Genomic DNA, 13,341 nt, shown 5'->3' on the forward strand with positions numbered 1-13,341 from the left:
TTCGAAGTAAATTCGTTCAATTTCACTATCGTTGCCATCGACTTGTAAATCGGTGCATTGTCTTGTATTTTTCTTCGACATATGAGGCCGTTTTCCCTAGATTTTTCCATTCAACGAATCCAACAACTCTGTATTATTCGCTATTCATTGTCTCTTCTTAGTCGATGAACAAAGTTCCATGCGCATCCCAAAATACTGAAGCCATAACCTTTCCAGCTGACTGTTGTGCCTTTGGACGCTTCGGACGTGGTTCACCGGCTGCAGTCCACTCACATGATAATCGTTTTGATTCCGGTGAGAAGTGATAGATCAATGTTTCATCCATTGTCACGTATCGACGCAAAAAATCTGATTTATTACTTGTAAACATGCCAATAACTGCGCTGAATCATCAACATGTTGTTTTTGATCTACTGTGAGTGAACGCGGCACCCACTTTGAAAAAAGCTTTCTTATGGTCAAATATACATGCATAATTGTGAACACACTGCATTCTGACTTGGTTACGGCCACAGCTATCTTACGCAATTCCAATTTACGATTAGATATAACCAATTTGTGAACTTTTTAAATGTTTTCTGGAGTAACCACCTCAATTGAACGACCAGAACGTTCACCATCATCGGTGTCTATAAGACCACGTTTGAATTCAGCTAACCAATATAAAATTATTCTTTTCGATAGAGCAAAGTTCGGATAACACTTTTGAACCCATTGCTGAACTTGTACAGTATTTTTTATTCATCAAAAGCAATAATAAATTAACAATCGAAATTGTTTTGAAAATAACAGAAGTAGATTCACTTTAAAAGCTGTCACTTTTTTCTGACTAATCGAAATGTGAAATTCCACACATAGTCTTTGGAATGTTGGTACTTCATAAACGTCATATGGATTTGACAATGGCAGCCCCATCTGTGTGTCAGTCACACGACTTATTGAGAGATGTATACCATAATAAGTCTGATTGATTTCTAATGATACTTGGTGTACAAATGAAGGGTCAAAAATATTATTGCCATTTAGAAATTACTTCCTGACTGAAGATACTAATGTATCTTGTACTTACATATTATTATGTGTTATGAATACACCACTTTCTCAAAATTTTAATTCTATTCTGTAATTGCATCGTGTAATGCATTTCTAAAGAAAAATGTGCCTTAATAACATATAATACTGTCCATATAGTTCTCTTTAATGTTAGTCACTATTTCGCCTTCCTTGTTAATAACTGCAAACACTCGATTTTTATTTGTACACGGAGATTTTAGATTGTTTCATAAATCTCGCTTATGTATTCATATCACAATTGTTTATGTAAGTATATAATTCACTCATACCGAAGATTTATAAATGCCTATACTATAACAAAATCTGCAGATATATATTTATCACTTTAAAAATTATTATTTCTGAAATTATAATTGGTATTAGTAAATCAGTAATAAACCAACACAACCGGTCAAAAGATTTTGCCCATCCACATTATTTCGATGCACAATTTCGGCATTCTCTGTACCAATTTTAACAGATAATAGTCGTCTATTTGGTTCCATTTGTTTTTCAGGATATTCCAAAAATGTGGAATGGGAATGAAGTAGGACACAGCTTTCTGACATCCCAGACCAATTTGCCCCACAACAATTCAAAGGGGGTCATTGTCATTCTGAAAGATACATTTTCTACCAATAAGGCGCTGGCCAGAACGTACTACATTTTCCTTCAATTTTTTTTTCATAGTATTCTTTCGCATTTCCTCCAAAATATCCCCAAACCATTTCGGAGCCTCCGCCGTATTTTTCAGTCGGGATTACATATAGATCTGACATTCGTTTTTCCTTTGGCCTGCGCACACACACTCAGACCCAAAAACCTCAAATTTTGACTTATCACTCCATAAAAATCGCTTCCACTTTTCCTGCGTCCAATTTTTATATTATTTAAACTACTGGAACCGTTTTATTTTGACTTGAAATAATTTTCAACCGATAGTTTGTTGATTTCACCTTGTTTTACAACTAACATGTCTGCAATTGCGAGAACAAAAGCAATCCGTACAAGAACTTCACAAAAAGTATAAATCACAGCACGTTCTTGTGTCTCGCAGAGCCAAATGAGACTAAACTACAATCATAAACACCGAAAAAATAATTCACAGTTGAAGAATAATAAACAAATCTGCTGACAAAATATAAAAATGCAACCGTATAAAGTAAACAAATAACGGGCACTATTATTTTTTGATTGTTTCCACCTTCGCTTGACAATATGAGCGAGAAATTTGTTGAAGTGTATTTTTTTCAAATTAAATGAGTGGATTATGGGGTGGCAAAAACTTTTCACCTTTAGTGTATATGAATGTTATGGTTGAACTGCAGAAGATACGTCACCATTACCTTTCATTTTAACATTTCAAGTAATTTCATCAGTTCTATTTGGAAGTAATGAATTAATTATTATCTATAATCTGATGTAGATATATATGGATCAAGATAAAATTGACATTCTTTAGTCAATAAATTTTTTACAAAATAAAATTCAGACTTTTATAATTCTGAGGTGTGTGTAAACAGTTCAAATCATTATACGTTGTAGAATCATAAATGCTGTTTTTGGAAAAAAGACAAATTATAAATACTGAATACTCTGTTTACTACATACTACAATATAATCTCTGAAGACTGTTCATCCTCAGTCTCTGAAGATAATTACTTGGGTACAGAAACACGCGATAGTATTGTGAGTAATGTAGTGGTAGTAAACAAGAACAAGATCTGAATGAATATCATCAACGGTTCCAGATATTTCTAAATTCTAAATGTACTTTGTTAGTGACGAATAGTGTTTGTATGAATATGAAACACACTGTATTTTAATTTGGCAAATGGAATAAAAGAGTTTCGTAAGTGTTTTAGTTTTTTATTACCTTCATAACCGAACGATCAATTTTCGTTATTAAACAGCTGATGAGATTTTTCAACGTGTTTTACTAATTTCGAAATCGGTATTAATTTGAATTCTCCATACTAAACACACTAGTGGCGTAACTAGGCATTGGCTGGGATCCTGGCAGAGCTCGCTACGGTTTGACGGAGCGTAGATATGTGATCAACAGTGGAGCGGTTATGGCGGAAACCACACTGATACTCACCTACTTGTTTCTCCATTTACTCTACCAGCTTTTGGTTCAACCTGCAGGTAAGTATTTTGTAGGCTGTACACAACGAAGCGATGCCCCTGTAATTTGAACTGACCATCTTATCAACTCTCTGGTAGATAACATAGCGGCCAATGAATATTCAGAGCTTGAAATTTTCGAAAGAAATAAAAGAATTTTGATTGAAAGAGAGAAATCACATGACAATATGGAAATTGAAGTTACTAAAATGTTACAGGAGTTAATAGAGGCCGTCTTGGTTAGGTAAGGTTAGAAGTGTATTGGCCGTCGTAAATGTAGTTAATAATTAAGGATTATACACAGTGAACACCGAAAATGGATCACTAAACCGATTATTTTCGTGAAATATGCTCCTTTAAGCTGAATCGCAGTTTATTTCGTAATAATCTGATTATACTAAAAAAATTCTTTACGAACTGTCACAAATATGTCTGTAAAGGGCTTGAGGTTTTTCCAGATGCAATTGCATGATATTTTGCACCGACAAATAGTGTTCCTTTAAACAACGGAAAATAAAGTATAATGCCATGGCTAATAAACTAGCAAAAACAAATAATACATATTTTTATGTAATCATATATTTGTTACTAAAGACATTGTTTACACTACCACTACACCAACACTCAAAATTACACTGTCTGACACGCGTTTCGATAACCAAATAATCGTCTTCAAAGACTGAAGGTAAACTATTACCTAATGAGTCGACTTACCTGTTTTATACTGAAGTTTCTCACCAATATACCTTCTTCCGCGAAAATTAATTCCAGCGAGAAAACTTCACATTTATTCCTTCACTATTAAACTATACAATGTGCTGTGATGAATTGGCCCTTTGTCCTTATTTAAGCTTTTCTTACAATTAGCAACTTCAATGGTTTCAAATGCATTCAACAATTTATTATTGGGTACATTTTTTAACAAATTTACATTTTACAGTGCCGTTGAGTACAGCTACTTCCTCAATAAAGGTCCTTTTCTTATTGTACCTCTTGATGTTAAGTGGAAAAGGAATTAAACGATGTACCAGAAAATGGAGACTAGCTATTTTATGTTGGATACGATAAAAAGAATTAGCTGGAATATACCTGCACGTAGCGGTTTTTCCCTAAATACCTCAAATTCTAGCCTATTACTATTCCTAATTACTAAAGTATTTAAAAATGATAACTGTCCATTATTTTCCATTTCATAGGTGAACTTGGTAGATGGATATTTTTAATTGAGTTCCAAAATGAATTCGTCTACGTTTGCCTTGAATATGGCCAAAATATAATCCACATGCCTGCACTATACCCTGAGAAAATACTGAAACTCTTCACTGATTTGCTTTTAAAAATGACTCATGAACAGTTCAGCCATAAATGGTGATAGGCAATTGCCCATTGCTGTTCATTCGTCTTGTTTGTAAAATTCTTTATTTGTGTCAGACTTAATTTGACTAAATCGCGCTCGGTGGCCGAAACCATGTGAGTGAATCTACCAACAATATGATCTTCCGAGTATAACCTTTAGACATGCTCGACTTTTGCCGTTAAATCGTGCGAATTTACCTTCAATACGATCGAAGTATAATGCCAAGTGCACAACGAGTTGTGGGTATAAATTGATCCAACAAGACTTGTAAATTTTTATATTAATGATTGGCACTGATGTAAAGTGTACTTTTGACAACTTTAAGTAAATCGATGAAGGATAAATTGAACCAATTAAAAATCACGTTCAAGTTCGAAGGTAGTTGATCCTGGTAGAATAAGTAGGCTTACCACCTGGAGTGAAATACATTGATAAATAATCAGAGCTTTTGAACTGTTTATATTTGGGGAAATAAGAACTACTAGTATTGAAAGGTGTATGATTTATTTGTAAACAAATACAGATAACAGAAAAAAATCTAATTCATCAACCAATGCAATTTTGTTGAAGGCGTTTTAAAGAAAAATAAAATTTTAATCCCTATTAGAATTCTAAAACTAGAAAGAAAATGTATGCTTATTTATTTTAAATACATTTTCAGTCCACAAAAAATGCCAAGTACTATTTAAACTTCTTAACGATCTAAATTTCTATAATATTGAATATATTTTATTATATTTAAAATGGTTTATACGAAAGTGGAAATTTCGAAGGTAAACTTCTGTACAAATGCTTTACAACGTGATCCCAATCTAGCAAACCACAATATTCAATTATTTTCTTTTCAACCTCTTCAGTTGGCTTATCTTCTTGCATTTTAAGTATGTATTTCAATAATCTTCCATAATGGTTATTTACGAACGCATGCCAAATGGCAAAATATAAAACATGACTTGTCAAAACCTAAAAAAGAAAAAGGCTTATATTTTCTTTTTAAAATATTTAACTAAATTATGTTTTGTTGTACAGAAGTTATTGCAGAGGTTTCCAATGTACCAACTTCTAATCCCTAATTACTAATTGTTCAAATGTACCCCATTGCATGTGATTGTAGAACAGTGATTCCCAACAGGTGGTTCTTGAACCCCTGGGGGTTCATGAAAATAATATTGTAATGGCCTATTTTTTAAAGCACCATTAAAATCAAAAGCAAAACAAAAAATTAAAGTACACACCCACTGTGTCTTATTAATGTTTTATTTAAATTTTATTATAATTGATTGATATAATCAATTATTCTGCAATACGAAAAATATATATTCTATCCAATTTTATTGCTTTTTTACCTGTTATTAACGACTACATAGGATTTTGTCAAATTTTTTCGAACTCTCCTTTTGGTTCGCGAGAAAAAAGGTTAGGAAACACTGTTCTAAGACATTTAAATAAACTTACTTTAGCGTCAGATGGATCTACGAACTTAACCAACGCTTTCCATACTTCCAATATTTTTTGTTTATACATATTAGAATCAGGTTCCTTATTATCATCCCACAGAGCAAGTCGACACAGTGCTATCCCTTTGCGTGCCAAACATTCCACATAAATATTCTTTTGTTGATCCATTGTACTACAAAATTTATGTTTTTACTTTGAATATTTTTAAATTGAAAAAATTGTTAAAAAACACACACACACACAAAACTTACATCTTAATTTTAGCTGCATCAGGTCTTAAATCAGTCTTCATGGCAATAAAAGCTAAAATAGAACTAGCATTTAATCCAGAAAGTACCTTATTGCAAATACTGATAACTTTGTTATTAATATCTTCAACAGAACCATTCTGCTTTGATTTTGTCAACGTAGGTAAAGCTCTTTTATCTAATGGGTCCATAACTTGTAAATAGGCAGAATGAATAAGTAGATGGTCTGGATATTCTTTCAATAACTCTTCATACATGGTTTGAGCAGTGGCAGGGTCTAAAACATTTCGACTAATAATTGGCAGAAACTAACAAAATTACAAATATCTACAAAGAAACTTGAACAACAAAATTGATTTACTAGTAATTTTATTGAGTAACATTAATTAAACTAGCATTTCATCAATACACTTGACATAGAGGAAAAAATTGCACCTAATATCTTGTAAAGTCAAAATATTGAAAACTGAAATTGTTTGATATTATATAAGGCACTTGCAATTGCATCGTGGCTGCCACCAAACAAAACCTCTTCACTTCTGCTACCTACTTTCTTCAAGTTACTGTATCCATCCTTGGCCACAATAAAAGAAAACAAAAACTTCCAAATAATCACGAATCAACAAGATTAGATTGATCACCAATGTTTTACAAAAGTAACTAAATATTTCTTAGGCCTGTTTAACGTGAGTAAAAATGTTGGATAATGTCGAACAACATGACATCAAACCTAGAAAGCTACTATGTCAAAATATTGCAATAATTGATCAGCTGCGCTTAATCTGCAATTGCTTGTGACCAAGACATATTGCACTAAAGGTTCTCTTGCTCCATATCAAGTGACCTTAATATTTAATCATGCGTCGATATGTTCTGTACGTTTCGAGTGTTAATTAATATTTAAGAACAAAAATATTTACCCATTTTAGATAATAACTGTGTTTTTGGATCCCTTAGTGCTTCTTTATATTCATCTGATTTAGTTTTTTCCAAATTGCCATTTGATACATTCGGTTTCTTCGCACTTATATCATTCAAAATATATTTAATTTGATATACATCAACTTTTTTACCATGTTCATCTTTTGCATATGTTATAGAACCAGTTAAATAATGCGCCAAGTTGTTCGACTTTAATGAAAACCTAAACAATAAATAAATGAAGTAATTACTTGTATATATATATATATATATATATATATATATATATATATATATATATATATATATATATTTATATATATATATATATATCTATATCTTCAATTCAACTTACTTTTCAGATGTGAGAGGAGCTATATACAATGGAATGGGAGCATGAGGATTAGAATTATTAGTGAATCCAGGTTTCTTTCCTCCGACTAGAGCTTGAGTATAGGATAAATATACATCCATTGGTATTTGGCTGCTTAATTTTTGTATCAATAAAAGAGGAGCTTCATTCAATTTTTCTAAATAATCTTTTTTATCATGTCTAATTTGCAGTCTTATAATGTAATCTCCTTTTTCTAATTTTATAGAATACTGAAATATATTAAAGAGTTAAATACAAACTTTACTCATTGGCTATAAACCTCTCAGAAATATATGATAATTATCTTATTTAGAAATAGTTACTCATTGTTCTATGTACTCTAACAGACATTGATTTATATTTGATAGAAAACCGAACAGAAAATTTATACCTCAACACCATCTATCTTTTTGATATGCAATTAATTATAAATTGTAGACAGTATTATTTTGTTTTACAATGAGTAATTAGTTAAAATTCAATCAAGTGAAACTAAAGGACTAGTTGGCATAAATCAAATTCCCTTACGCCCTACATAAGCATTTTTAATTATTAGTGAGACTATGATTATGAAAGCTACCAGTAAAATGTTTGAGTAACATCCCAACTGAGTTCATAATTTTATAAACAATAACGAGATAAGATATAGCAGCATAAAATTTTTATACAAATGAAACTATGTTTAATCAATTCCTACTTACTTTGTCTGCATATGCATCTCCACAGCCCAATAATTGTTTATTTGCATCATACAACATCCAAAATTGTGATTCAAACTCGGATTCATACAACATATTATTCAATAACGGCAAATTAGGAGATAATTCACATTGTTTGGATATATTAAAGTTGTATATTAATACTAATTCATAAATTTGCCTACATGGAGGTATTATATCTCTTGACGATAAAGGAATAATTTTCAAGTCAGAAGGCCTGCAAATTTAAATAATTTTCAAGTAATGCAAAACTTGATATTTAACAATCAATAGAAGTAACTTTGTTATTGGATTAAATAGTTTTTAAGAGCAGGTTTAAGTCCAATGCTATTTATAAATCTCATGGATAAGATAGTCAAGACAAAAAAATGCAAATACCTGAATATAACAGTTGGATATAGAAACATGGAACTTGTAAAACGTTGACGATTCAAAGAATAAAATCACAGAAATGTCATCATAGATATAACAAAAATCAAAACAATTGATACAAGAGAATATATAAAAAGTAATATACCATTTAAAAATGAATGGAGGGTCCAATAGAAATGAGACCAAATAGAGGAATTGAGGACAAAAATAGAAAAAAGTTAATAGAGGAAGTTGATAAAAAAAGTAGAAGGGCTGGAACTGGAAAGAATTAAAAATTAGATAACAATTACTCACTTTAGAATTTGGACGGCATTTTTCAAGTTAATAGCAGGTGAAATGTCTTCACCTTGTAAAGTTTTCACTTCAACGCAGTGAATTCCATCAGCTTCATGCATTGTTATTGAAGGTTGGTTGGGTTTGATACCAAAAAATAAGATAGTATAATCTAAATTAGATTCTCCTATGTTAGCCCAATATTTAGCAATTACTAATTCCAGTACTAGATCTCCCTTTACAGGAAAACTTATCACTACTTCAGTTTTGGTAGTAATGGCTACAGTTTTATTTACTTCTAAAGCCTTACAAAATTGTCTTGGTAACATTTGCAAACCATGTATAACGAATCTTCCAGTGTCTTCATCAGATATCAATTTTAATACTGCCCATGTTGCCATTGTTGGAACTGTGTAATAATGTCTTTTTATGGTATTTGCTTTGAAATTAACTTTGCTGTAACTAATCTGATACCTAGGTTCCTCTAATTCTAATGGTTGAATTATGGTTATGGGTATTTTGAATACAGGTCCTTTTTCTACACATTTTACATCATAACCATTTAGGAAGGTGCAATGCAATCCAGAAGGTAATCCATCAGTATCTATTTTAATGGCAAACATTCTAGCTACATTGGATAAATCTAAATGCAAAGGAAAACTGACATATGTTGCATCACAAGTGAGAACAAATTTTTGGTTGTAATAAATTTTGTCATATGCAGAAACTTCATCATGTTTTAGGAAATGAGGTTCTATACTAATTTTAAAAGATTGAGAGGAAGTATATTTCTTCGAACGGATATAAATGCCTTTGGAATTATGAGAACCACATTGTATTTGGAATCTAACATTTGTATCAGGTTCATTATGATAATTTAGTAAATAATCAAATGCTTTTTCAATTTGTATCAAGCCGCTTCCTTGGGCAGGTACTTCAACTCCATCCAGAAACTTGGCAGTATTTTCTAATGCCCTACGAATAATATAAGGAGAAAAGGTGAGCTCCTGTTGGATTGAACCTGATATTAAAAGACAGACAACACCAGCTGCATGGGGTGAAGCCATAGATGTACCATTCATCAATTGAGAATATCTCAATGCAAAGTTAGGTACTGACGTTATCGCTCCTCCAGGAGCACATACATGAACCCCAATGCCTCCATCAATAGTTGGCCCTCTAGATGACCATGTATATGGCGTCCCTACAAGAAATTAAATGAGTATTCGAAATAATGATAAAATACAAAAATATCTTATATTATGTTTATAAATATTGAGCAAATCAATTTAATGGCAAGCTAGTAGTGGTGTTTGGAATACAAACTTTATCTATAATATTTAGCAACGTTTACGAGAGGCAAGAAAAATATGCAAATCAACTTGATTTTTTATATAGTGATTAAAATATGTTCCCTTCTACAGGACTTTTTGTACACAACTTTTTCAAAAAAGGGACTTAGGGACCAAACTTGAAAAAAAAGTGACTTTAGGGGCCTATCATTTTACACATAAATAATAATATATGAAAGAGTTTCTTTTGCACGATACTAGATTTAAAAAAAGGGACTTGGGGATCAATTTGCAAAAAAGGTACATTTAGAGACCTAAAATAAAAAAGGGACTTCTAGGGACCTAACTAAAAACCCTGCCTTCTAGAATGTCTTTAAATATGCTTTTATCATCAAAGTTCAATCCAAAATTATTTATTTTTCCTCTTTAATAAAACTGCACGCCACAAAAACATTTGTTGAAAAAAATACTATTGACTATATCTAGAATATGTTAAAATAACTGACCTGGTAATTTTTGCCTCATGGCATATTCAGCTACCATCATTTCTGGAGACACATAAGCACCTATACTAATAACTGGTTCATTTATGGTATCAGACGGAGTACTAATGGTATTAAGCGCGGGGCCATGGTTACCAGCAGAAGAAACCCAAGTAACGCCATATTTATTTACAATTTCATTAATCAGTTCACCAATTCTCCTGCAAAAAAACAAGTCAGGTATAAAATTAAGTAAATGATAAAAATGTTTCCGAATTGAATTAAAATATGTGAAAAAAGACAAACCAATATATTGTGAAATAATATATGTGTTTATGTACCCTGTATCAACCCAATGTGCGTGTTCTCCATAACTCATGTTTATTACTTGGATGTTAAGTGTTTCCTTTAATTCAATTATTTTGATCATAGCTCTGATTAGAGCTGTACCTGTCTCCATTGACCCCAACCTGCCATCTCCTATGGTTAATGACACTATTTGTGCTCCAGGAGCAATTCCATTTTCTTCAGGTGAGTGGGGAAAATAACCTGCTGCAATAGAAGCTACATGGGTTCCATGACTTGCTAAAAATAAATCCACTATAATAAAAATCATTATAGCGATTCAATTAAAACTGAGAAATATTTAGGAGTAAGTTTTGTAAATAACCAGATGAAAATTTAATGAAAATGATCTTTGCTTAGTATCTTCTTATCTAAAATGTTTATGGTAACTTTAAATATGATATGAAGAAGCTGAAATTATGAGAAATAGTTTGGAGTTCTGGAACCGATTTAACATAAGTCAACTTTCGTAAATGTTTAATTTACTAATTTTTCATATTGTTGATATATGTAATCAGTGTTCACTACAAGACAATGATCTACCATTGAATTTGCTGAGCAGCTGAAATAAGTGAAATACTTGATTTTATTTTAAAATAAAGCTATCATTCCTGGTTTAGTAACAAGTAATAAGTACTTACAGCATACACCAACTAATTCTAAAATATCTCCATTATCATGGACATTCATGCTAAAATTTAGATAATCAACATCTGTTAGTGGAGCAAATTCATGTGTAATACTATATTCTCCAAGTAAGGGGCATTTTGATACATCACCATCTTCAGTTGTATCTACACAAGCTACCCAATGTTGGCCATTGTGAAACAAGATACAATCATAAATGGGCCCCAGATCATTATACTTTTTGTCAAAGTTATTTAGGATATCTTGCATGGCATCTAAATTTTCTTTTTCAAGTTTATCAAAATCATTCAGTGTCTTAGCTAAAATTAGAGGATGAATAGTCAAGTTTTAAAATATTCATTTGTTTATTCTAAAACAAAACTTTAAAAAATACTGTTTAGTATGTACATTGAAACAAATAATTGAATTTTAGCATTGTAGACAAACAATATGTTAAACTGAAATTTGTTATTTTTATTATGAAATAAAATAAGGGAACCAATTCTTACAGTTATGAGTAGATTCAAAATTCGCCATTTTTCTATTTATTTCACTAACTATTTTCCTATGGCTCTCTTCCCAATTTTTCTTTTTGTATTCAGCTTTGACACGATCTTTTAGTCTTTCAGGATACAGATCAAAAGCACGTTTAACGCCTAATCTATATAAATTATTAGGATTTGTCCAAGTAGAAGGTATCTATAAATAAAATTAGTTTTACAAATAGGCAAAAAATTGTGAAATTTTCTTTGTGGGTAGTATCAAACTATAAAACTCACTTTAATTTTTTTTCCACTCATTGTAGTGATTATACCATCAACTGGGACAACTCTCGTTGTAGTATTTACATCGCCACAGCCACTACAATCAAAACGTTCAATTACCTTAACTTTGCCATCAGAAGTTTCCTAAAATACAATTTTGTTATTAAATTATACTAAAATTCTTTATTTTGCTTGTTACCTTCAATCCAGGAGCTCCAGGATCAATTCCGGAATCCAAAATAGCTACAACAATTCCTCTACCATCGTAAGTGGGGTATTTGGATAGAAAAGATACTACCCCCGTTTCTTTTTTAGGTAAAAGAGATCCAACAGGAAAATCAGTTTCTTTTATTTCTACCATAATTTTAAAATATCTGTTTCTAGGTATATCTAGCAAATAATATGTATAAAAGTCAATCACAACCTTGTAAAGCTAGCTTATTGTACTTTAATTTTTTCTCAATTCACATATAACACGGATCTTAAATCTACCAAAATATTAAACGCTTTGTTCTTTATTAAAATAAATATAAATTGATTCAATGTTTTTCTATTTATAACCTATTTTATTACACTTAAAGAGTTGCCTTAAATTTTGCACGTCATGTCACTTTCCAAGATTAAGTGACACTGGCTATTGGCTAATGATACACCTGTGGTTAGCTACCAACAGTTAATTATACGTACACAAGTTTGTATTTCTGAACTATAGAATTTAATTAAAAATTCACATACATGTTATTAATGAAAACTAGTTTCTATTACTGATCACAGATATCACGAATAAGGTTTTATGTAGATAAAAGAGCATATTGTGTTGCCTAACTAGAATTAAATTCTAAATAAAAAATAAGTAACTTCAATATTTTTACTGTTAATAGCTCGTTTAGCAGTTTTTTGATTTATTTACTATTCTGAGAATCGTTCTCA

The 13,341-nt window shown here is 31.2% G+C and overlaps 1 protein-coding gene across 1 annotated transcript; it reads right to left on the minus strand.

Moving 5' to 3' along the window:
* Positions 1-5,022: 5,022 nt before the first annotated feature.
* On the minus strand, positions 5,023-13,206 carry LOC130451262 (tripeptidyl-peptidase 2). The gene is made up of 13 exons (XM_056790170.1): positions 12,611-13,206; positions 12,427-12,555; positions 12,157-12,346; positions 11,662-11,967; positions 11,017-11,260; positions 10,700-10,896; positions 8,923-10,105; positions 8,239-8,473; positions 7,520-7,767; positions 7,164-7,387; positions 6,247-6,520; positions 5,993-6,167; positions 5,023-5,500 (listed from the first exon to the last, which is right to left on the minus strand). Exons 1-13 carry the CDS (start codon positions 12,770-12,772, stop codon positions 5,276-5,278), a joined length of 3,792 nt encoding a protein of 1,263 aa, XP_056646148.1. The 5' UTR covers positions 12,773-13,206; the 3' UTR covers positions 5,023-5,275.
* Positions 13,207-13,341: the final 135 nt, after the last annotated feature.

The sequence above is a fragment of the Diorhabda sublineata genome, chromosome X, assembly GCF_026230105.1.
Source record: "Diorhabda sublineata isolate icDioSubl1.1 chromosome X, icDioSubl1.1, whole genome shotgun sequence".
NCBI classification, from domain to species: domain Eukaryota; kingdom Metazoa; phylum Arthropoda; class Insecta; order Coleoptera; family Chrysomelidae; genus Diorhabda; species Diorhabda sublineata.

Coding starts and splice junctions, on each gene's coding strand:
- LOC130451262 (XM_056790170.1), bottom strand. CDS start 12,772: ATGGTAGAAATAAAAGAAACTGATTTTCCTGTTGGATCTCTTTTACCT. Junction 10,897..11,016: donor GCACATTGGGTTGATACAGG/GTACATAAACAC, acceptor GTTTTTTTGCAG/GAGAATTGGTGAACTGATTA. Junction 7,768..8,238: donor GAGATGCATATGCAGACAAA/GTAAGTAGGAAT, acceptor AATATATTTCAG/TATTCTATAAAATTAGAAAA.